The 25,196-nt window shown below is 40.4% G+C and overlaps 1 protein-coding gene across 4 annotated transcripts in view; it reads right to left on the bottom strand.

The window, feature by feature from the left end:
• Nucleotides 1-25,196, bottom strand: part of NLGN1 (neuroligin 1) — a 398,934-nt gene that overhangs the window by 311,477 nt on the left and 62,261 nt on the right. The window contains exons 1-2 of one of the 4 annotated variants that reach the window (XM_075761540.1): nt 13,293-13,853; nt 910-1,715 (exon numbers count right to left, since the gene is read on the bottom strand). In XM_075761540.1, coding sequence (XP_075617655.1) covers nt 910-1,402 — 493 coding nt within the window. In that variant the 5' untranslated portion in view covers nt 1,403-1,715; nt 13,293-13,853. Of the gene's footprint in view, nt 1-909; nt 1,716-13,292; nt 13,854-25,196 lie in introns of those variants that run through there. The other 3 variants (XM_075761539.1, XM_075761537.1, XM_075761538.1) reach the window with 3 other exon arrangements.

A 25,196-nucleotide genomic window follows, 5' to 3' on the forward strand; every position in this document is an offset into this window, starting at 1 on the left:
GTGGAGTTGCGCCAGCAACTTCAATGGCAATAGGACCAGGCCCCAGGCACACGAGCTACCTCCTATGCATGCACGTACAACGTACTGTGTCTACGTACGAGTGGCAGACGCTCCTCTAAGCCCAAGGCCAAGATAGAGAAGCTGCCAATAGGGTCAACGTGAGATAGTGCAAGAGAGATGATCAGGTGCAACCGAGTTCAGGCTTTACAAATGTTATCTTCTCATCTGCTTTACACGGTCCTCTCTTTAAATACCTTTCTGGCTTCATTAGGACAAGATAGTCCCTAACAGTTCACAGCATCAGCAAATCAGCCTCTTTCAGCTGTATTATTCGTTCTTCCTCTGCAAGGTTTCGATCTTTCCCCCATTATTTTTTTGTCCACTTTATACATACCTCCTTTTCTACAAATTTTCTTGCCGGGTTTTCTGGCACATTCCTTGGATATTCTTTTGACTGAAAAATGAATAGAAGACTAGAAAATAACATGGAGCTCCATCACAGACAGTAGGAGCATGCAACACCACTATCTAACTTAAATATGACCTGCTTTATTAGGTGCGGAAGATTCTCAACTTCTTGTGCCTGCACATGCAATGGATAAGATGTTGATGCATCTTCCCAAAAGTCAGTGGGTGGCAATGAGAATTAGGTACCAACTTTGACCTAAAAATACACGTGCTGCGGAAGAAAAAAAATGAGTGTAGACAGAAAGAAAAAAAAAAAAAAGAAAAAAGAAAAAAAACCCCCAAGGACAGATGCATACACAGAAAAGCAGCATGCGTACATGTAAAATGCTGGCATGCAAACAAAGAAAGCCATGCATGCTACCAGTACACGTGAATTAATACTGTTAGAACGTAGAACAGGAAAATAAAAAGATCTCCCTGTTTCGCCTGCTATTAACTCACCATCCTCGGTTGGGACATAGATATTTAAATAGAGGCAGTCTTCATTCTGATCTTGTACATAGGTGGAAACTACATCCAAGTTATTAGTAAACCACACGGGAAGCATGACTTCAGGCAACCTGCCTTCTATAATGTTCTGGGGACACACTGGAGCAAACTGAGTGGTATTTTTGATATCTGCCCAGGGAGACGGAGGCTCAGGAGGTTGAAAGCGGCGCTCCCCTGTTGGAGGGGCAGCATACGGAACCCCAAGAAACTGAATAACGGGCCCCAAAATTTCATTATTAAGTTCCTTCTTAATCCCTCTTATCTTGCCAAAGTTGGTGGTCACCACTGGGTTGGTATCATCCAATTTTTGGGAGGACACAGCTGCAGCGTGAAGCAAAAATCCAAGTATACAAAAAGCAAAAGTGGCATTCAATCCCATGTGTAACAGGCGGACTATCATCGCTCTCCATACACAGTTCAGCCACATGGATCTTGGAAAGGCCATGGTCCCACATTAGTTGTGTAACTACAGTGAAGCAATCTGATTTGTATCCACTGGTGTAAAAACAGGGCAACCGAAGGAAACAGATCAAGTTTCCTAAATAGGTGCCTGTCAGAAAAATCTCAAGAGGCTTTTCATGCGGTAAGTATCTTCCATTGATTTCACACTTATTGAAGCTGCATCTTCACTCAGCACTATTTATCAGACTACATCCTATTGACAATTCTGTTTTCCATAGCAGCAATATGAAGAGAGCAGCCATTTACTGCAGAATCCCCTCTTATAAATCAAATCCAGTTAGCCGCAGGTCTATATCCTAGAGAAAATGAAAATAAATCATTAGTATGAAAGAGCTAATATGAGCAGAGTGATAACTAGATGTTTCACAAGTTACGTACATACATTAATAGTTGCTAGAGTCATGTAAGTAAAACTGCAGTAGTTTATGGGTCCATGAAATGGCGGGTGAAACACTGATTACTGGATTATCTATAACGTCCCCTGTTGAATTTACAGAGATATTTCAGAAGAAACAGGGCTCACAGAAAATACATTTTTAAAATTCACCTTTTTAAGAATAAGCAATTTGCTGCCAGGCTACATTATGTAAGTGTTTATGTTAATATTTTAACTTAATCAGCTCATAATCAATTTTTACCTTGTTTACACAAGTTGACTTATCAAAATGAAAGTAATTATTTCTTAAAGGAGAAGATAGTGAAATTAAGATAGGCAGACTGAAGATTCACATGCATTTTATTTCATTAAAAACAGATTATAATACATACAAACATTTTCTCTGTTCATTTTAAAATACAACTTCTGATTCAAACATTGAGGCAACTAGAATATATTTGTAAGGATAACATGAATTACGGTGCTTATTCACGATAACCTGAATTACCATACTTTATATGGATTTCTTACTCCAGAAGTTTCTGATGGCTGCTGAAAACACCTACAGAGTGAAATGTTCACATCACTGAGGGGCCAAAATCTGTTCCCACTGAACTGAATGGCAAACTCTGAATTTACACAAAAGTATAACTGGACCTCAGTGAGGTTTGGTTGTTGGGATTTTTTTTTTTTTTTTCAGAACTGATTTGGAAACAAATATGAACAGACAGTTTAGGGATGGAGCTGTATATCACAATTTTTACTTCAGCCCAAAACAAACTACTGACTTGAGTAAAAAATGAAAATGCACTTGATCCCTACCATCCTTAATTTACAATATAAACAATAAACATTCCCACAGGACAGTAGAAATCTTCTCTTTCATATACCCACGTGCTGACTGAACAGTATCCTAGAAAAATAATCAGTTAGGATCAGAGACTGTATAATCTCAAATTCCAGATTCTATTTTCAACTACTTTAGCTCAGAGGTTGTCACACAAGGCTGTGTTCCAGCACTTCTGAAAATTGCTCAGTGCATATCATTATATCTTCCATATTCATGTTAAACATATTTCCAACATGACTTACAATATCCCATTATTTAAAATGCAGCGTTATACACAACATAGCAGTGTAATCTTACACTCCCTATTAAGCAGTGTGTAACGCACAAGAAATGTGTTTTGCTTTGTATAGGAAACATTTTAAACCACCTGCTTTTGAAACAGCATTGGCAGCTTTAATGAGAATTGTTTTTTTTATCGTGTCTATACACATTGTAGAGAGAATTCAAAAGAACGGCTTGTCTAATAGTCAGACTACCCTGCAGTTTGGGTTATTAAAAAGGAGATTGTAAAAGCTATATAGGACAGCAGGAGATTTGGTTCATGTCTAGTGTTCCTTTAGCTCTGAACAATCTATCTCAGGAGGCAATAAGGAGATAGATGAAGCTTTTCCACGATTTTCTCTCTCCCTTTCTTTCTCTGCTAATTCTAACACCTTCACTGTGAAACTGCATTAACAAACAGGCTTATATCCTCCATTCTCCATCTTCAAATTCTCAGCATTTGCTGGAAACACACCAATTTAGCTGCAGAAAATAATTCCCCGAACTTGATGTACGTGTTTGCATTTAGTTGAATAAACACACACAGAACGGCGTGCAGACAATTGCCTCTTGGAAGACTGTTGCTTTGGGGCATTTTAAATTTTGAAGGTAGTAGGATCCTACTTGAGAAGTAGCAAAGACAGAGTACATAGGCGCCAGAGCAGAAGGCACCTAGTACAACTTTGCTCGTCTGAGTTGAGGTTCAGTAGGTCCCGGAAAGATGGAAGCTTACTCCTTAGTTGTATTCAAAAACCTCCACAGATTGAAACCTTTTCCACTAGGTCTTAAAATCCATGTGGGTGAGGGTTTTTCCTGTCAGGAGTGGAGAAATGTACTCTCTCTTCTTTCTCAAACTTGCAAATAGCAGGAACTTCATCTCAGTAGCCCTCCTGCTAATTTACATGGTCTGGGGAAGGTCTGAGGACAAACCAAATTCAACACAGCTGCACGAGACAATAGCATCCTTCTTCATCGTAAGGTGGTTCAATGCGGAATATTACCAAGATGCTACTAAGAGTTCATTTAGCACTTTCACTCTAAAAGTCTTAGGCCTGTTTTCAGATCTAAGACAACTTTTTAATACACTTTTGATACCTAAAATGGTAAATTCATTGTAAATGTAAATTCAAAGCAAATCCTAGAGTTGAGCTATAGTTTTAAGCTTCTCCATCAACTATTTTGTCATTACAGCTGAACAGCTCTGCTGTAATCTAAAGTTCTGGTTTGCTTCCCATGGACAAGGTTTTACTCTAAGACAGAGACAGGAAGCTAAAAAGGTAAGAATATAACTCAATGCTGTGTTTGGCTATTCTTAATTCACTAACTATTGGGTAGTAGCTAGCCTCAGTTAATAGATTTATAGGCTGTGCAGGGCAGTAAATTGTAAAGCACTTGCAGAATTGGAATCAACAAATTTTCATTGTATTTGTAACTTGAATTTTGAAATTTTTTTTTTCCCCCCACAAGAATTTATTTTTAAATGGCTAAGTAACAGTTTATTTTTGAGACTGAGAGGTCAAACATTCAAGCCTGTCACTGGCTGCCCTGAAGCTATAACATTAAAACCACAAATTTACACAAATAAAGAGACTGAGATTACTTAAATCTTTTGAGACTTTTATGCCAAAATTTTATTTCCAGCACTGGGCAGAAAGGCAAGCAGAGAAGCTGGTCTGGAGAATGTCTTACTTGTTCAATGTTGGACAAAATTTTCCTCAGTTCTCCAGCAGGTGATCTACATAGGGCTTTCCGTTGGGATCTGGACTTGAAATGACTGAACAGGAATCAGTGGAAAGAGAGAGAAGCAATAAACAGGAGCAGGAATGATCCAGGAGATGGGCAGGAGAATAAACTAAAGAATAATGATGATCAATTTGGGGCAAGGTATAAAGCTTCAGCATCAGAATACTGTGGGTATGAGGAGGAGGAGGGGAAGCATTTTCAGATTTTATTATTGTCTAGATGTGAGGATCACAATTGTTCCCTGTGGTAAGGCAAATGAATTCTACTGTAAAAGGTATTTGATAAAGTCTTTCATGGTCTTTGGAACAGTCTATACTATATAGAGGTTTTTTCTATCATCCATTATTTTATTATCTTCCTTTCTGAATTTAAATTACTTTATAGCTCAGATTCTGAAATACTTTAGAGAGGCATTTAGTATGCCGAGGAGCGAACAGTCCGAGATAACTTCAGTGCATCTTTGCATTTCCAATGACACAGGGCATCCCACAACAGGTCACATCTGCTGCAAACTGCAGCAGCTAAACTCCTCTTTGTTACTCGTTCACAGAGCTTCAAATCTTAAGGGACGTCTTGAACCGCACCACCTGTCAATAGCTGCGATGGATTAATAAAACCTTTGGTGGCACCCAAGGCTTCTGGCCATATGCCAGCTTCAGCACATGTAAAGGCATTATTATGATATCTTTACACCACCGGCTGTTTTCTTTTTAGCTGAAGATGTACTCTGTGATTTGATATTCATGCTTAAAAATTCCTTTCTACCTCAATTTGGCTAGTAAATCCCAACTGCACAAATATTCATAGAAAGTGATTGTAAGAGTTTTGAACACCACACAATGTTGCTTCATTTCAAAACACAAATGCTATTTTGCAGAACCAACTACATTTGCATCCATTTTTACTTACAACAATCTCTACTTAGACCTAAGAGCCCAAAGATGTTTCGTGTCTCTAAAAAGAAATCCGTGTTCTAAAATACGCTATGATGCCAACCAGGAACATGGCCAGCGAAACAGAAGCCATTAAAGGAAAGGCTCTGACCCAGGGTGAACACTAGGTCGGTGGGACGCACCAAATGTAAACATGATCAGACAAATCCCCAAGAGATGCATCACAGAATTTCCCATGTCTTCTTTCACATTTCAAGTTAGCAAAGGGAAGCGTTGTGTCAAATACGGCGTATTTCCTCTCTGTGTAGTAGTAAAGATTTTGAAACAGATGCTGCTCTTGGGTATTTCCATAAATACTTGGTGAAGGGAAGGGATTTACATGTATTTAGTTCAAGAAATGAACAATATGCATTTAAAAAAACTCAAAAAAGTAGGTGTATGAAATGATACTAGAGGGGACTGCAATCCAGAATACATACACCTACGAAGGGTACAGCTCTGGTGGGGTCTGCTTAGCTCCCACATGCCAGCACCCGCAACCTGAGAGCAGCTACAGATCCAACCCTGTTGAGATGCACAACCATTGCGGAGATCGCCAGCAAAGGTATGAATGAGGCGTTATTCTGATGGGGTCGCAGCCCCACCCCACACTCGTGTGAGATTACCAGTGTTGTGCCACACGGGTCCGCAAACAACCCGGTGGTAAGGATTTCCGGATGCTACAAGCTGTGTAAATGTATCACTTCCAGATCAGAGAGGCTGATTCCTCAGTGCCATTCTCACATTTACCTCTATTTAATATTATGTTTTGTACACAAAACCTTACAACTAAATTAGTAAAAAATACAATATTTAAATACAGTACCTAACGCAGTGTAGCACAAATTAGTGAAAAGTCAAATTAAACTGAGTAGATGTTACAAGACTCGTTTAAATTGTCAGGCATTTTTCAGCTTCGCTATATTTTTGTTCTTCCCCATTAGTGGGAATATTCACTAATGCTCACTCATTATTAATTAGTATTTTCATGATCAAAAGATCCCTTTAAATAATTTCTGCAACTTAGTTTGCCAAAATAGGAAGACTTCTGATCATGATTTTCTATTAAGCTGTTTTTGAATTAGACAAATTAAACCTATGAGAAGAGGAGGGTTGCTTAAGTCTTATCATCTTCCATTTACTTGTATCAATAAATCATTTTCTTAAAATACTTCTACTTTTTAGCTGAAATAATTGTTTATATTACCAGAAGTTGGCTACAATTTTTTAATGCGGACTATAGCTCTCTGACATTTTACACAGTAAGTAGGTAACGAAATGGTGATTTTACCCATAACACAAAGAATGGGTAACTCTGTCACTTATGTGTAAAGTTTTAGACAGCTAAGTAATACAGATTTAAATTAAAAATGACAGATGCACTGGCTTGGAATATAATGGGCACTGAAGTGAACCTTTATTCCTTTTAGTAGCTTACGGTTAACTCTTAAATGGACCACACATTATATTCACTTTTGAGTACTGTAACTATTCAGCTAAATGATCAAACGGCTATTCTGTTGATGGCAGTAGTGTGCTTCAGGACATAGAGATTTTTTGACCTACTGTAGAAATTCAGCTGAACTCATGTTAATCAGAGGTCATACGGGGGGGAAAAAAAAAAAATCCCAGATGTTTCTCATTTGAGACCTTCGGTATTGAAATCTGCATATTGTATATCATAAAGTCAAGTGGACTTAACTTGCTTTGATTAACACTTTATAAAACATTCACGTGCTTCCCGTCTGAGCACTCTAACACAGTAGACTAACTCTAACTAGAACCCACCCAGAGGCCCCTGAAACCAAGTGTTCTTTTACTGTGTCTTGCAGGTGAAAAACTAAGCTATAGAATTAGCAATAATGTTCATTACCTGATACATATTTGTGGCTAACCCTTGGTTCACTGGGGTTAATCATATGAGAAAAGTAAATTGAATTTTGTTCCCTACTTTTAATACAATTATAATATTAGCAATCGTACTATCTTTAATGCTCGTTCATCACCTAAGGCAAGCTTTCATATCAGATTCATAGGAAAGATACTACACTTTTTATTTTTCTATTTTGGGGGCATCAGGAATTCAAGATTAAAAAAAAAAAAGCTAAAATACAGTTATTACATGTTCTTGAGAGAGAACTCTGAAAACAAAGATGCTTGAATGAACTCAGATTTGTCTATGATTTGTTTTACTATCTGGATACTATACAATAACACTTCTAAAGCATAGAAAAACCCTTGTTGTAGAGTTAGATCAATAACTAGCTCTTCAATAGGATGAATTTTTTATTAAAAAAAAAAAAAAACCAAACCCACAAACCACCACAACTTCCTTGAGGCACAAAAAAGACCAAATGCTTTTCTTTCTTGATCAGATTCTGGTTTCAATTCCATCAGGGTAATTGAGATCAGATTCCAACTCATCATAAAATCCACAGAGGTATAAATATAATTTGTTAATCACAAACCCGCCATCTCCAACTCAACTTCGAAAGTGCTCTTGAATGGTGTTACCATGCTTTCCAGAATTGTAGAGTGCACACTACATTTCAAGTGCAATATTGGCATTATAGGGATCTATCAACTTGAGAGTCCATTTCCTGTGATGTAGCATTCTGTACATCTGTGACTTTCCTTGTATTTGTTCCAAAATGAATTTCATGCTTAACTTGTTTTTCTTAATTAAACTTCCTTTAGCAGTTTCTAATATGTGCATTATTAAAACTCATTAGTCCCATTCATGCCTGCCTGTCATTTTTGGCTTCACATTCATGTATCGAAGAGCTCTGTTGCTTTATATAGGAGGCAAATTAAATAATAAATATGAGAACTTGAACGTTTTATGAGTGTCAGTATGAGAAAGTGGCTGCAAGGCCCATAAGGTTTCACACAAAAAAAGCATTACAGCTAAAGCTAACATGCTGACACATCTCTGATCTATAAAGTCTGCAGTAATGGTAGCAGTAAAGTGTTGTGCCATAGACAGAGAATTTTTCTCTCACATGAAATAGAAATAGGATATAGCACAGGCTATATTTACTGTTGTAAAAAAATTTCAAATAAAATTTCCCAAAAGCTTAGAATATAACGCCATTAAATGTCTACAAAGATTTACTCTTTCCATCTGACTTCATGTGTAGCTCCTATTATTCAGCTCCTCGTCCTGTTTTCATTTTCTCCCACTATCTGCGAGAAAGACGCTCACTTAAGTTAGAGCATCCAGTCTGAGGTCTCCCTGTGGTCATGTCCTGGCCACGCTGACCACGACTCCCGCAGCAGAAGAGTTTCCTAACCCAGCAGCAGGTTCTCGTGGTGACTATGTCAGGGCCCGAGTCTCCGCAGAAATAACCCACCTTTGTGAAACTAGTCTGAAGAAACAAAAGCTCCGCCCCACAATGCCTATTTTACACAGGTTTGAGGATGTCAAAATATTCAGTGTATCTATATAGTAAGGTTTCTCCTAAATGAGTTGTCATTTTCTCCTCGTGCATATTTCTAACGCTACGTGCCTACGCAACACTTCACCACTTTCAAGTACTTTTTTGGAAACTGGGCAACAGGGTTGGGAAGGCAGAAGTTAAAGAATGATTTTAAGTTCAGATATTGAAGTTAAAAGTTTCAGACAAGATGGAATTAAATAAAAGAATAAAATACAACATAAATGTATTCCCCTTATTAAATTCCCAGAACCAGTTCAACAAGTGGGCTAATGACATCTCTAGGCAGGATGTGATTGAGGAGATTTAGAAAATATATTTTTAAATTGCCATTTAAGTTCTTTGCTTAGTTAAAGGAATATGAGTCACTTGAAATATAATATTTGTAAAGTGTCCTTGATAGCTTTTATGATTTTACAGTCACATGTTGCTAATTCCAAGCATTACATCCTCCCTTAATATGGTGCAAAAGACCTAACCAAGCATTGATGGAAAGTAACAGACTACCCAAAGGCAGCACTAAAACTGATTATGCAGAAAATATTACGAGGACAAAACAGAAGAATTCAACAAATGGGGGAAAGAGTACTCCAACTGCTTTTCTTTTAATGGCCTCATCTTATATTTGCCCACAGCAATAAAAAAAACATTTTACCCTGATGTGCACAGCCCAGACCTTTACATGGATTGATTACTATAAGGATATTTACAGCAAACACTGTGCCCCACGGTTTCACGCAGATGGTGTCCCTTTACACCACCTTTTGTGTTTTAGTGAAAAGTGGCACGGTAGAGTAGGTGCACAGAAAAACTTGAACATGGTACTAAGTAGCCAACTAGTCGATTTTTATCCCTGGATAACATACAGCATGTCATTAACTAGCAATTAATAATTATGAAAACAAAGTCTGTTGGAAAACATGTGGGGTCTTCAGAGGCAGGTGGAAACGTGGAGCTGACTCACCAAGAAGTCAACCCAATCCCCTTGTAGTTGCGCTAATTCAGTAGTCATTCTGGGGAATGTAATGTCATCATTTGTCATTAAAACTACAGGATGTGCTTTCAATATGCAATACGTGATGAAGTTTCTCCATCAGCTGCTTTTTTTTTTTTTTTTTTTTTGCATCCCCTAACTCCCTCCCTCCCACACACACTCTTCTGCAACGACTGGGTAGTAGCAGGGCAGGCACCCCCCTCTGAAGACGTACATTCCTTCAGAACGCAGAGCTCAGAAACAGGGCTACAGTAATGGAAATATGCTTTTACAACAGCCTTTATTCATCAGTCAGGATCTATCTTTTATCATTCCCTGTCATACTTACCATGGATGGATATCTGGGACTAATTGGAAATTACATTGTTTACTAGGTCAGATTGATTACTGCCCATTCTTTATTAAAAGAAATCCACAAACATTTCTACTGAATCTCTGGAAAAAAAAAAAAAAATGTTGTCTTTTCATTATTTGCTTTCAAAGAATGTCTGTCTCTTTTTGCCCTTCTTTTTCACTATTTAATTTTTAAATAGTTTCTTTTTCATGTGATTAAAAAAACATAATAAATATGACATCAAACAAATAATTCAAAGCTAGCCAAGGATCTGTACTACAGCTTCACATCTCTATTAGAAAGGAATGTATATTTGCTTTTAATAAAGGCAGGCAAGCCAATCCATTACAAGCTGAGACCATGTCTAAGCCTCTGCTTTCTTCTCTTTTCCCCAGACTCCATTTGAACAATTAGAGTGGTTTATGCTTGTGTGTATGCCGGTGGATATTAAATATGCAAACTGATAAAAAATAAAACTACCACCATTACCACGTTCAAATCCTCCATTCATTTGCAAATCAATTTATGTGCCTACAGCTCTGTCCCAGTCTTTAAATAACCCTCCACAGCAGACTGCTCCACCTCCAGCCAAATAATCCGGAGCAAACCCACTTTGTTAAGGATGTTTAAGTATCAACAGCTAGGATATTATCTTCTTACCCCACTGTAGAAAAAAGGGTAAGATAACCAAAGCGGTATCAGGACAACAGCTCTTCTCCTCACTTCTGTACAACTTATAGCCTTAAACAGCCTCAACACTCTCTGATGGCTTTCACTGCTACTTCAGTTAATCACCAAACAGAGGTGTTCAGCCAAATCCTGCTTCCCAGCACACTTAGTATGATTATCCTCAGCCTCATTTTTCTTCCCACAGTCTGCATATGATTCACATGCAATATACAGAATAAATGAGATCTCTTCATTTGTAGCTAAGGACCCCCTAATCATCTACTGCAAACTCCTTTTGCAACGTTGCTGCAGTCTGTAGCTGTAGTCTAAGAAAACCAATGTCGTTTATCAAAAGTAACTAAGAAGTAGTCGTCTTTAACCCTGCATCATGCTCCAGAAATAAAGAGGGGGGGGGGAAGGAAAAGAAAAAAAGAAAAAAACCCACCCAACCAGTATTTCCAAACATAGCTGTTTAACTTTTGGCTCCCAATCTGCAAATCTAATTTCAAAGATGCAAAAGCAGGCTGCGTGTTACAGCTGTTGAGCCCACACAAGCCTCAGTGCAGTCAATGGGAATCACTATCTTTGAAAATCAGGGCCCTGAATAATGGCCTCTATTTTTAAATGTTCGTTTATATCATACATGGGTCTCTCACTTGTCAGGTACCTGTAATAAAGTACATGCAATTTCATAAAGATCCTTTGCTTTAATTAAGCCAGCTCAGAAAAAAAGTAGGAGAAAAAGTCCCAAAACTCAGAGCGTTGCTCTTTTACCAGTAACAATAGTCTGCAGATGCATCAAAAATTCTGCTACTGTAAAAACAAACAAACTGAAAAAACAACCTGGCTCTTCAGAGAGCACGAAAAAGTTATTTTGAGCATTGTCATAAACACATGGGTTCAGATATGAATTATCTCTGTGAATTTACCAGTACAGTCTGGTCCCACTAAGGCTCTGGCTAAATGCAAATATTGCCACAGTGGATGGCAGTACTGGAAAAAATATTTCCTAAAACCATTTCTTATGCTGGGGGGGGGGGGGGGAAATATGCTTAATTTCAAATTCACAGAACATCTACATGTGCTAAAAACATTCACTTTGATATTTATAGCTTCTATAAGATATATTTCCATTTTATACCAGTGGATTTTTAATGCCATAGTTGTTAGAGCTAAAACAAACTGGCCTTCCAGAAAGCAAAACTAGCATCAAAGTAAAATGTTTTTCCTTAAAAAGGTCAGCAAATTTACAGAAGAAAATAGCTTGTCCAGATTGTGTCACCTGCAGCACCAAGAATGCAACACTTTAATCAAGCTCTGTTTTGTTTTATTTAAATGATTATTTTAACGTAATTGCTCTAGAACCATATGCATCCCTAAAACGATTCGAGATAATAACCTTTCTCCTGATTCCAAGGTAACTTTCCGGCTTTAATTATAAGTCAATTAATATTAAGTAATTTGACTGATTAATTTTAATTAAACCTGCTGAAAATTGATTTTCCTTCAGCATGTAAAGATGAGGCTCTAGTGCGACCGTCAGGAAAAGAGGACCGGAGGAGGGGAGAGGGGGGAGAAGAAAAACCGGTACTTAACACCCAAGCCAGAAGATGTCTGAAGAAGGAAGGGGGAAAAAAAAAAAAAAAAAAAATCCCTCCATCAGGCATGGCAGCCTCGGAAGAGAGGCGGCACCGTACGGAGGCATTGCCCGTGCAGCTCGGGGCTGCGGGGCGCGCACAGCCGCTCCGTGCCCGGGCCCGAGCCGAGCTGTAGCCCCGGCCTTCCCGGGGGGAGCGGGGGAGGAAAAGTTCGCTCCGGCGGCGGCGGGGGCAGGAGCGGGCGGGCGGACCGCGCTTGGGGCAGATGCGGGGGGCGTGTGTGTGTGTGTGTGTGTGCGCGTGTGTATGCGTGCGCGTGTAAATCTCCCCGCAAACACCCAACGCTCCCCCCCCCCCCCCCGCCCCGCAGCGGCTCCTGTCTCCGCGCAGTTCCCCCGAGGCACCGCTCGCCGCCGCGGCCGCGCAGCCCCCGCGCAGCCCCGCACCCCAGCCCCGCTTCCCGGGCGAGTTACAGCAGCTAAACGGCAGCTCCCTGCCCGCGGACACACGCACACGGCTCGTAAACCGGCACCGCAACGCGCCCCCGGGCTCAGCCCCGCGACCCGGCCCCGCAGCCGCCCTGCCCTGCCCTGCCCGGGGGGTGCTGAGCCCGGCCCGGCGGCCCCCCTCCATCCCGGCTCGGGCTCGCCCCGCACGCCGAGAGCATCAAAGTATTTACCAGTTCACGGCCGCTTTTCTGCAATCGCAGCTGAAACTGTAATTCGCTGGATTCGCCTCCTCCGGCTCTCTCCCAGCCGCTGTGAGCTGGAGGTTTCTCAATCGTGCCCCGGACGCTTCCGAATTATACCGATTTTTATATATTTTTCTCCCCTTTCCTCGGATCGGGGCGAGGGGAGGGGGAGCTGGAAATCCCCATCCGGAATTCAGCCTCATCCGTGCCGAGCCACCTCCATTTAAATCCGACCATCAGGCAAGCAATAGAAATGATCAAACGCTACTTCTCTCCGTCTGCAAGCAGATAATCCTACTAATCCAATAGATCTCCCCCGATCCGAAATTGCCCTCCAGACGAATCCCTTTCGCTTGATGTCCGGCGGGTGATCTCGGAGGCGCGACGGTACCCCGAGGGGTACGTGTGTGTGTGTGTGTGTGTGTTGCGGGGGGGGTGGAGGGGTGTTAATCTTTTTTGGCTCCTGGATGCGCGGCTCGCTAAAACCGCCGAGAACCCTGCTTTTTCCCCTATTACACGTTTCCACTCCAAATTGCTGCTGGATGAAAAATGGTACAAAGATACCCCCAGCGGCGGCGCGACGAACAGCGCGGGCAGCCCCGGCCCCGCTCCGCACCGCCCCGGCCCCGCTCCCGGCCAGCCCCTACCTCCGGGGGACCCTCCGGGAGCGGTACGGGGAGGCGCCGCGGCAGGGAAAGCGGGTCTGGGGGTGCCCCTCCGGTGGCTACACGCAGCCGCATGAAGCACGTACACCCTTGTGTAGATAGGGGGTATAAAGTGTTGCCAACGTGGGAGAAAAAAGCTGTATATACCTGCGTGCTTGCAGGCTGTTGCCTCTTACTAAATTATACCTGTGTGCAATACTCAAATATTTCACAGGGGTATAATTTAGGAAGAAACCATGATCTTAGACTGTCACTGTCTGCACACAAGATACATGTGACTCCCCCCCCGCACCCCGCGCTGTGTCTCAAAATCTTTTAATTATTTTTCATTGCCTACTTTCTATTTTTAAATGAGAAAAAAGTATTCTCCAATCCCGGCCTTGGGATCCTCGAGGATCACAGTGGAGAATGAAAGTTGACAACTCGGGGTATGTGGGGAGAAAGGAAGGCCAGATCAGAAGGGAAAGGAAAACAGTCCTTTGAATTCTGAAAGGTCTATTCATTTTTTAAGAACAGCCACAAATCAACACACTAAAAGATTATAAGCATCCCGAGCTATGCCTCTTGTACAGAGCTCGTTAATATCCTCCTGTTATTTTAGGAGAGATTTCCCTTCACATTGTGTTAAAAATCCGTATTTTGTTGCATTAATATCCACCTCATTTTAAAATATTGACGCTAATCAAGCACAGCACACCCACTCATGTTTCCAAGCATCTAGCCCCAGGCAAGGTCTGAAGGTGCCCGATAATTTGATAAGCTGTTACACCCCTCACCTGAGAGCACGTCCCAACAGAGCGAAGGCCAGTTCCAGCCACACCAGGCTATTTACACCTCTGAGTCCCACTGAGGATCCGTATCTAAATGTCCATGGCAGGAATGACAGGACACAGCAGCAGTTTATCCCGTGACATTTCTGTGTACTGGAATAATTGTGTCCTGGGCACATTTTTCACCTGGTAAGTATCAATTGTTATTATACCCCATGATTAATCCTTCAGTGCTCTGAAATTTAACTCTTTCACTGCCACTGAAAGTATATGCCTCTCAGATATGGCAGAACATACTCTTTGCTGACAGAACAATCCTATGCACGTTGTTGTTATCCTCAAGAGAACGCCACAGGGAAAGAAAAAAGTGTTCAAAACCAGAGAGAAAATGTGCATATGAATATCAATCACCAGCCACAGATCAACCAACAGCCTAAAAACTGTCTCCAAAGAGGGCGATACCAAGTGAGCTATTCTGCCATTCTTCATCTGCACCAAAGCCTGGAGCAGTTTTATCTTTGGATTGGTTTTTGCGTTGAAAAGCAAGAAATAATGGTGACATAAGATAACTGCACCCTTATTGTCACTTGATGAGCTTCTGGAACCCAGGTGTGTAAGATTTTCCTCTCGCTCCTTAAAGGAGGAAATATATGTATCTTCCCCATGTTCCCTGAACCATCATGTGAACACCACATCGGAGTCCTCCAAGAGTCATTTCAGCATATTGTCCCCTCCTAACTAGGTGGGAAAATCTACCCATTTATCCCTTTACCACAATTTTTTTTTTTTTTTTTTTTTTTTTTTTTAGGTGGATCTGATAACTTCCATTCAATTTGCTATAATCCCACCTTTGGCCATCAAGCCTCCACCTGATCCTAAACCCATCTTCACTTGTGCAAAATTGACACAAAGTTGTTGTCTGAGCACATTAAGACTTTTTTCAACTCCCTCTCACAGCAGTGATATGTCATATCAGTTCATACATAGCATCACTTTTGCTCTGGGCTGTCCCCAAGGTTGGGGTCCCTTTCCCAAATTTTCCAACTGTCTTTCACTCTACTCCCCTCCTCCGCACTTTAGCATTTCTCCTTCCTTGTTCCCCCCAGGGACCTTGGTAGTACAACAGCTCTCCTCTCATCCAAAATATTGCTGTGGAAAGCAATATGGCTTGTGGGGAGCAACAAGATTTGTCTTCAGCTGCAGAAAACATTCCGGACAACAGAGCAGGTCTAGGAAGGGATATAGGGGTGGGAGAACAAGGTACAAGACTAATCTCTCGTACTGAGATGTGATAGTAATAGCTGTCCCTGAACGCAAATGTGGTAGTAACACTGCCTAAGGACTGATACTACTGTATTACTACTGTAGTTTCTGATGCTGATTCAGTCTGCAACAAGTATGTCCTTGCTTTAAAGACTTAAGTGGCCTATACGCACATTTATTTATACATCCACACACATATATACCAATAGAAATATACATATGTACGTGTAAAGAGTGTTTAGACTAGTTTGAAAGAAGGGGGAGAAGAGCTTGTAGTCAATTAGAACTTTGCTAAATATGTTTTAATATGCTGCATGCCAAGAAACTACACTTCTATTAAAATCTACAGAATGCAAAACTTCTTTAAAGGATGGCATTAGTTAATATTTAGTTAATATTTAGCTAAATGGCATCTCCATTGAGTCTTGACAGGGATGTGTTACCTGCATTTACTAAAATAATGGGAAGAAAGAGGGATGAAAATCCATGGAAATTTTGAATTCCTGTGTCCCTCAATATTCTAAAATTTAACTCTGCTCCATTTTCTCTGTTTTAAGAACATGAAGACCTTCATACAACCCTCACCTAAGCACCTAACTTCTAAAAAAGGGCAAAACGTCCAATCAAAACTTAAAAAGAAAGAAGCTATTAACTAGCAATCCAAGCTAAAATACGTATCTGAGGTATGTAAGGTATGCATCCGAAGCAGTCATGGTAAGAAGTTTTTTTGTGTGACAAGTTTCATGAGCTATTGAAAGACATAACTTAAGACCGTAGTATGTTTTCCTTTCGAGATAGATTTTATCAGACTGTATTTCTCCAGAAAATAGATTAACCTTTCTAATAGGTAGAAAAGGTAGAATTGTTTACATATAAATTCCAAATATTCATTAATTTGCTTGTCTCAAGATAGCTCATTAAATTGTTTCTTGCAAGAAACTTCATTAAATATTTTCTTTGAGTTCATGAAATTTACTTAAGATTACTCACCTTTCTCCATTTATATTCTCTACATTGCCCCTGACTGTCAAATCTTTAATAAAATTGTAATGCCTGTCTATAAGCTGCTTTCGTTTGCTCTAACTGCTTGGTTGTTGCCATTCATTTGGTTTAACCTTGCCAAGAAGAGAGGCACTTAAAGACGCCATCCCTCTTCACAGCGTAGCCTTTAAAGCTCTTCACAAAGATACGAGGGACTGACAGTGCCTCAGTCACTTCAAACACTCATCATTTACTTTAATATTGTTCTTTTAAACTAAACCAACTACATTTAAAAAAAACATGATGCTTTGCTTGTATGGCAAAATGCTCTATCGCTCAGGAATGGCCAGACTTTTGCCTATCAGGAGTCAAGAAAATAAGATGCATGTAGTCTAAGGGTTTCAACTTCAACTGCACTCCACAGAAGTCCCCAAGCCTGTGCTCACATCCCCGATGTCCCTGCCACCGACTCCTCCGCAATGCCTGACTTCAGAGGTCAGGGTCAGTGGTTTTCTTCCTCCTGGCCCGTGATGGGAATTGTACATTTTGTCATCTGGTAGGATTTGTATTCTGACATCATACAGGTCGTCCTCGGTGACATTCGCTTTTTATCATTAGCACCTTGTACTGGAATATTTAATTGCCTATGTTGTATCTCTGCACTCTGGATTTATTTTGCATTTCCATTTAATTAACAACCATGACCAATGGTCTGATAGATGGCAAAGCATTCTATGAAGTAGAATCCTACTGGATTAAAAGTTTTGCTGGAAGGTTTCAAACCCCCGTTCAACCTGAACTTCTCACCGGTGATTTTTCTTTAAAGTACAGTGTTCCTAAACCACAGCGCCTGAGGACATGGGAAGAGGAAGCAAGGAGGATGCAAGGATGACACAAAACCTGTTCCTACGCACTCACCCCTCTCTAAAAGTTGCCCCGTCTTGACTAGACGCTCAGACGCGCGCAGTCCACCCGTGGTGGTTCTGACATGCAGAATTTCAGGTTCTTTCGGGTGCTGCTAAAGGACTGATATTGATAAAGCAAGCCATTGCCAGTGTTCTTACTGGAACTTAATCAGTAGATTACAACACATTACAACACTGCGCTTGCCAGGGAACTCTGAATTAATTATAAAATCCATTTCCTTGTTTATGTGGCTGCGAATACTTTTAGTCCAGAAGAGTTTTATGACTTTGTTCCTTCCCAAAATTTCAGTTAGTCTTTGAAATCAGAATCTACTAGTACCTTGGTTTGCAGTGACCAAATACAGGAAAGTATGGGGCTAGATTATTTTGGCTTGGTTTTTTTAATTACAAAAAGCATTTATACAAAGAGTTTTCTGTTTACACTATGTGAAAGTCAACCTATTTCTAGTTTTTTAATTAGTGTACATACTGTATACCACTGCTGATGTTGTAATATGGGGACATTTCCAGTGGAAATTGGTACTCTAAGTCAGTATTACATGCAGTTTATATTCTTTTAGACCCAGTAAGCAAATGACAGGGAACTATGGACCAACTTCATCTCTGATGTAACAAAATTGACGTTAGAGGAACCTCCTGAGAGAATTTTTATTCTTTCCTAATACCTAACTGCAGCAGAAAAATGAACTGGAGGTGCTGGAGCATGTCCAAAGAAGGGCAATGAAGCTGGTGAAGGGTCTAGAGCAGAAGTCTTATGAGGAGTGGCTGAGGGAACTGGGGTTGTTTAGTCTGGAGAAGAGGAGGCTGAAGGAAGACCTTATCGCTCTTTACAACTACCTGAAAGGAAGTTCTAGCTGGTTGGGTGTTGGTCTCTTCTCCCAAGTAACAAACAATAGAACAAGAGGAAATGGCCTCAAGTTGCACCAGGGGAGGTTTAGATTGGATATTAGGAAAAATTTCTCCACCGAAAGGGTTGTCAAGCCCTGGGACAGGCTGCCCAGGGAAGTGGTGGAGTCACCATCCCTGGAGGTATTTAAGAGATGTGTAGACGTGGTGCTTAGGGACATGGTTTGGTGGTGGGCTTGGCAGTGCTAGGTTAGCGGTTGGACTTGATGATCTTAAAGGTCTTTTCCAACCAAAATGATTCTATGATTCATTTGAGAGTAAAAAAAACCCCAAAAACCCTTGTTTTCCGCATGCATTTCCTGAGGAATCCCTTTTACTTTTTCACCAGCCAGTTTCCATTAGGAAGGAAAGCTTCAACATCTGTGAATTAAGACTTGCTGAAACCTTGACACTCCCTGAGTACTGATAAAGCATTTTAGGTCCTTATTTAAATCAGCCAGTAATAAGATGATTGTGAAATACATCATGATTTTACTACCAGTTTCTCTTGGCGTCTGTTTGCCTCCAGTTACGATTGCACTGATAACTTGGTGACCGATATAATTAGCCTGGCTGTCATTATGGCTACTGGCCAAGAGAGCCAAACACTGCAAAGATATTTCTTGAATTATTTTTTTTAAGATGCACCAAACAATATGATCCATTAATTAAAACTCATGCAGTCCCAGATAATTCCTGACAACTGAAAAAGATGCAATTTGAAAACAGTCTTAAACAGCAGTAAACCACTTCCAACCTGGTCTATGTGAGGTGCATATGAAAGAGGCTGGTGTGGGCTTGGGTTTGGGTACCAGGTTGGGAGTCAGGGGCAGACCCTGCTCGGGCTTTGCCAGTGACCGGGTGGAGACCTTGGGCAGACTATTTTATCTTTCCTATTTTTAACTCTATCTAACCTATTTTGATTTTTCTGTCGCCAGGGCAGAGACAATCTTCCCGTACCAAGGAGGAGGAAGAGACAGGAGGCTAGGGATTCCCAAGCAGGGGAGGAGAGGAAGGTCAAGAGGCAGAGCTGGAGCAGCCGGCTGCTCCGCACAGCCCTGCTCTGGCACTGCCCCGGCGCTGCCGCCTCTGCCAGCCCCAGCTGTTTGGCACCAACAGGCGCAGTCGTTTGCAGGTGCAGCTGCGGGTCCGTGTTGCTACGGGGCATTGATAGACCTCTGAAAGAGGCCAGGCACCGGAGCGAGTTGTGTGGGACAAACTCTTTTTTGTGGAGGAGTCACTCTAACAGGTTGATGGAATTCTGCTATAATAAGCATTAGAAAATAATGAACCAATAGAAAAACATCTTTATAAAAGAAACAGTCCTATATTCTGCAGGCATTAATCAGCCTCGATAGGGATGGGAAATCCACGAGATAGTATCAATATAAAAATACTATTGTACAAACTGTAATACATTCACCTGCTTATCCTAGTAAGTTTTAAAGCTTGTGATGTCTGGAAATCTGGTTCACTGCGCAAAGACAAACCGCACAAAACTAACACGTACAGGTGAGAACATACAGACAAAACAGAGAGTACAGAATTTGCAATGCAGAGATGCCTAAAGAGGTCCTAAACTGAGGGACCTGATAAACGTCATCTTCAACGTGAGAGGCGGGCATTAATCCTTTTGAAAATGCAGTTACTTTTAATAAAGTAAACTGAAGGCAGATCAAATCACTTGTGATTTCTGAAAACCTCACTGTAGTACAACCAAGCCATTATTTACAGCCCATTAATATCATTCCTGTAAAATCTAGTTATTCTAGTGATTTAATAGCAGAGTAACAGCAACAAAATTTTTCATTCTAGCTGTGTAATGGGTGCACGTTCAATCACGTGCCTTTGTGTCTCTGGCTGCACATACGGACACACGATAGTACCAGACAGGCAGTAGTAGCAGTACTGTAGTACCTGCCTGTCAAGTCCCACTGGAAAACTGGAGACACAAACAGCACCTCCGGTCTCTGCAAAATACCTGCAGATACCGCTGTCTGCTATGACAAAAAAATACAACCTCAGGAAGGCTTAGCTAGCATCCTTGTAGGCAGACAGGGAAGCAAAAGAATAAAAGAGGAAGAAATGGCAATACAGAAACTGCAGCATCCTAGAAGCCTATTATTTAATTGATGTCATAACCCAGGAGAATATATTATCCTCTATACGCTATGGTCACATTACAGTATGCACTCTACATGGACTTTGAAATCTCAGTTGTTCTTATACAAAATCTGCTAGAACCATCTGAAAGTTAAATCTATACAAATACTTTGTAATACCTACCTGTGGCTAAACTGAATCCCACACCCAGAAAGACATGACTTTGAATTTTAATCTTCAAATTTCTAGAAGGTCTTGGTTACAGAATACTATTTTTTTCCCCATCTGGCATTTGCAGAACTTAATGAACAATGTCTCTAGCATTCAGAATAAGCACAATACAGCTTAATCTCTATCTGTGTGGCAAACTTTGGCATTCCCTTACCATAGAAAGTGAGCACAGTGGCTTTCAGCAAATAGTTTCTCCAGTAAGATGAAAGAATTCATTAATTTTCTATTTCTCAGACCTTTCTCTTTCTTTGCTATCGCAGAAGAATAAGACATCCAAATTTCCTATTACTTTTAATAATGATGCTATAAAATTTTTGCTGGCAAATATTATTATTCCAAGCTGAGAAAATGATTCCTATAGCTGAGGGGAAAAAAAAAAAAAGAAAAAAAAAAGAAAAAAAAAATCAGTGAAACCCAATCTGTGGTCTGTACATCAGCCAGTAGAGGGTGCAGTCAGTGTGGCTGCATCTCCTACACGCCTGAGCTGGCCACCGCTGCTGCTTCAGCTCGTTTCTAGAGGTGGGCAAATATAATAAGGCATCTAATGTTACATTATGGGTGCAGTTCAATACTAAATAATATGTACAAATTGTGCGGCATCTGTTTTTGTCAGCTTCTCATTTTCCTTATTCATAACTCTTCTCAGAGTTTATAATGATGCAGGGCTTGTGTTGCACACACGCAATTCAGAGACTGCAGGAAAGGCTTGCACGCTCACATATCTTATGATTGCAAACGTAAGAGACACGTCTGTAAGATATTTTCATAATCACAAGATTTAAAAAGGTGCATTTCCTATCAATAGAAAAGTTTATTTCTATTATATTTTCAGGCCTTTAATCAGGCTTTAGTCAAACAAACTTCCACTGAAATAAACCAAAAATATTTCCCCAGCACTTGGAATATTATCTTTTCAAGATGATGTGAATTGAAAAGGGGCTAAGAGGCATTTGTTTGCAAAGGGGGAATTATCTCAGGGTGGTATTTGCCTCCTTCTACAACTACCTGTGGTTAAACAGTCCTGGGTGATGGGACTGTGTGATGGGCACTGCTGCTGTGCAGCCAGCTCTACCACACTTCACAGCCTTTTGGTTTGTAAATATTATGCACTAAGGCCGGCACAGTTATGAATAAGACAATATCCATAGACCTGCTATATAGACCTGTTACAGTCCAGTGTTTCACATGTGTAATTCTACTCAACTTGCGGTGCCCGGTCTACCCAACTGCCTTGGCACCTGCGAAAGCCAAAAGGAAACACTGGATGTAGGTGGGATTTAGGCTGTGGGAAGCTAAGCCCAGTGTTTCAAGCAGCCTACAACTCTGTTGGATTGAGTTCAGCACCTACAGAATAAATGAAAACGCAACCTCCTGCTTGGCAATGCTGAATCGTAGAGGTGAGCAATTATCAAAGAATGGGCACAATGTAATAATCACAAGATACACAGCATGAAAGGTTTTGTGACAGGTGAAAATGAACGCATTTATGCAAGATGGAGTTAAAATTTGAGTCTCAAATGAAGCCTATACTTTTATTTTTGAGGAAGTATTTGTTGATCTAAATACCAAAACAATGGTGCTTGTCTCATTAGCACATGCTAAAGAAACGACAACCTCTTTCAGCACTATCTTCGGTTTGGTTGTAGGTTCCCTTTCAAAGACTAGACAAGATAAAGCACCTTGCATTAGCACACCTATCTGACAAGATGACATCTCACAGTGGTTTGGTAAAATATGATGGTAAATTTTAAGTCAATAATCACTGCCTAGTATGAGTAAAATCAGTGTTGTCCACTCCTTTCCTACAGAGCTATCCGCGATGGAAACAACTGGCAACATCTCAAATTTCAGTACAGTCCCTGCAGCCATCTAGTTCATCAAAGTATGAAACAAGCTGAGGAGAGCTCATGTTCAATGATGCTCTGAGGGAAAATGACTGTCTGGCATCAGCACTGGAAGTAGTATGTGGCTGACTGATGATTTAGGATTGTTTTTTGAAAATACTGGGTAAATTGAGTAATTTGAACCAATCATGGATTATAACGTGCAACAGGACATTCTTCTACCCTGCAGTCTCCCTTCTGGGAAATCTGGAGTGGTGGTGAGTACATTTATCAAGAAAATAATGACCTCAAACAGACTTCTTGAAGCCTAAGGTGGTTTTTTTTATAAGAGGAATCTGGGGAACTAATTAGGAGGAAATAGCTCCTCAATGTCCTGAGTGAACTCCCACTGAGAAAATAAACAATTTACAGACTCACGCAACTCCACACATCCAAAGATAGTCATATTTATGGCATGAGTTTTTGCAAATATGGAACATAGAAGGGCATGCAGAGGCAATGTCTGATAATGAAAAAACCGCTATATATTCAAGGATCCACGCTTGTCATGATTATTCCAATTTTTACCTTTGAATTGGGGAAAAAAAGTAAGATATACCAAAGAGGTGCACAGTACTCTATTTTATTAAAAAATTAAGGTAACAAAGATGAGGTTACTTTCTATCTATTTTTATAGCCTTTAACCAATTGCCTTGCTATGTTATGTTCCATTCATTGTTTGGAGAACAGGAGGAGCAGGAGTTTTGGGTGTGGAATTTACTGGTTTTCAGACAACAAATGTTCTAGAACTGGCTTTGAAAACACTCAGTTTTGCAAATATTGGATCTTTTAGACCTTCTCCACAGAACAGAAGGCCAAGTATTTTCATCAACAAAGGAATAAAGTCATGAGAATGGAAAACAGCAGCAGTGCATATTTTCAAAAGGATAGACAGCCAGGAATAACGTAGAGTATCAGAGGGAGATATGACAAGAAGTAAGGCTAGCACATTAATATTTAGACTGAGCATCAGCAGAAATGTCCTGTCAGTGTGATGTGTGGAATTGTCCTAAGGGAAGTAACTAAAGCTCATTGCTGACAACCATCGCTTTTCAACATTTCCAGTTGGCAGCTCCATATCTATACCAAACAATTTCATCAGCCCTTTCATTTTATGATAAACACAAGAAAAGAGTATATAATCAACAGCAGCGATAGACCTATATGAAATAGTTTGTGTTGCGAGAAGCTGAAATGGAACATTTGATCTGGATGGAAGAAGTGAGCAGGATTCACTTTGAATTTTATTAAAATCTTAGCATCCTGGAAACATCCTGATTATGTTTTTATGACTCATCTTAGGGCCTTATATGAACAGCTCAGAAACACCCTGAATATTTGGAAGGAGCCTTAAGAAAGTACTGTTGAAGAAAACAGCTACTGCAGCAGGATACAAAGCTACATCGCTTTTTGTTTTTGTTGTTGAATATCCAATCCACAGTTAGAGTCCCATTCTCGTAGGATTCTGAAGATACTTCTTATGGACAATGGAGAGAGAAAGAAAAAAGGTCTTGAGATAATAATAAAGACTGAAGACACTGGTGCCATATTAAGCAATACATACATTCCCTCACATACAGTACCCTTTCTTAATGGTTCAGTTCCCTCGTGCTTTTAACATGCTCTCTTTAAAAGGGCTTGTCAAGACAAATTGTCTTCCAAGTAGAAGAGGCAATTCCTTAATATAATTTGATAATCAGCATTTCCTAAAGAAATGTATTAAATTCCAGCTGCTCAATTCTTCTCCATTCCACCCACATAGCCTTCCTTTCTTTTTCTCCTGCTGATGTCCAAACACATCCTCTCTACTGATGTCCGTAACTGGTTAGGCTGCCAGAAGTTGTGGGCAGGACATGTTCTATATTTTGCATTTTACACTTTCTGGAGCTTGTGATAGAAGCATCCAAAGAGTTTCATACTGGGCATCTCTATCTCTGACACTTCATCAATCGCTCTTCTCGCTTTTATATGACCGTGGTTAAAAGCTGACATCAACGTTGTCTTCATGGAATCTTCTCAGACCCCTGTGGCCTACACAGTTATGACTCACAATTTAAAGCCCATATTATATCTTCTACATCTGGTTCTTCATGCGTTTATTTAAAAAAACACTGTGAAACTCAAATGAATATGAATACGGATTTGCTCATTAGCAATGCTCCTTCCGTAACTACTGTTAGAGCAC

The sequence above is a fragment of the Balearica regulorum genome, chromosome 9 (genome assembly GCF_011004875.1).
Source record: "Balearica regulorum gibbericeps isolate bBalReg1 chromosome 9, bBalReg1.pri, whole genome shotgun sequence".
Lineage (NCBI taxonomy): Eukaryota > Metazoa > Chordata > Aves > Gruiformes > Gruidae > Balearica > Balearica regulorum.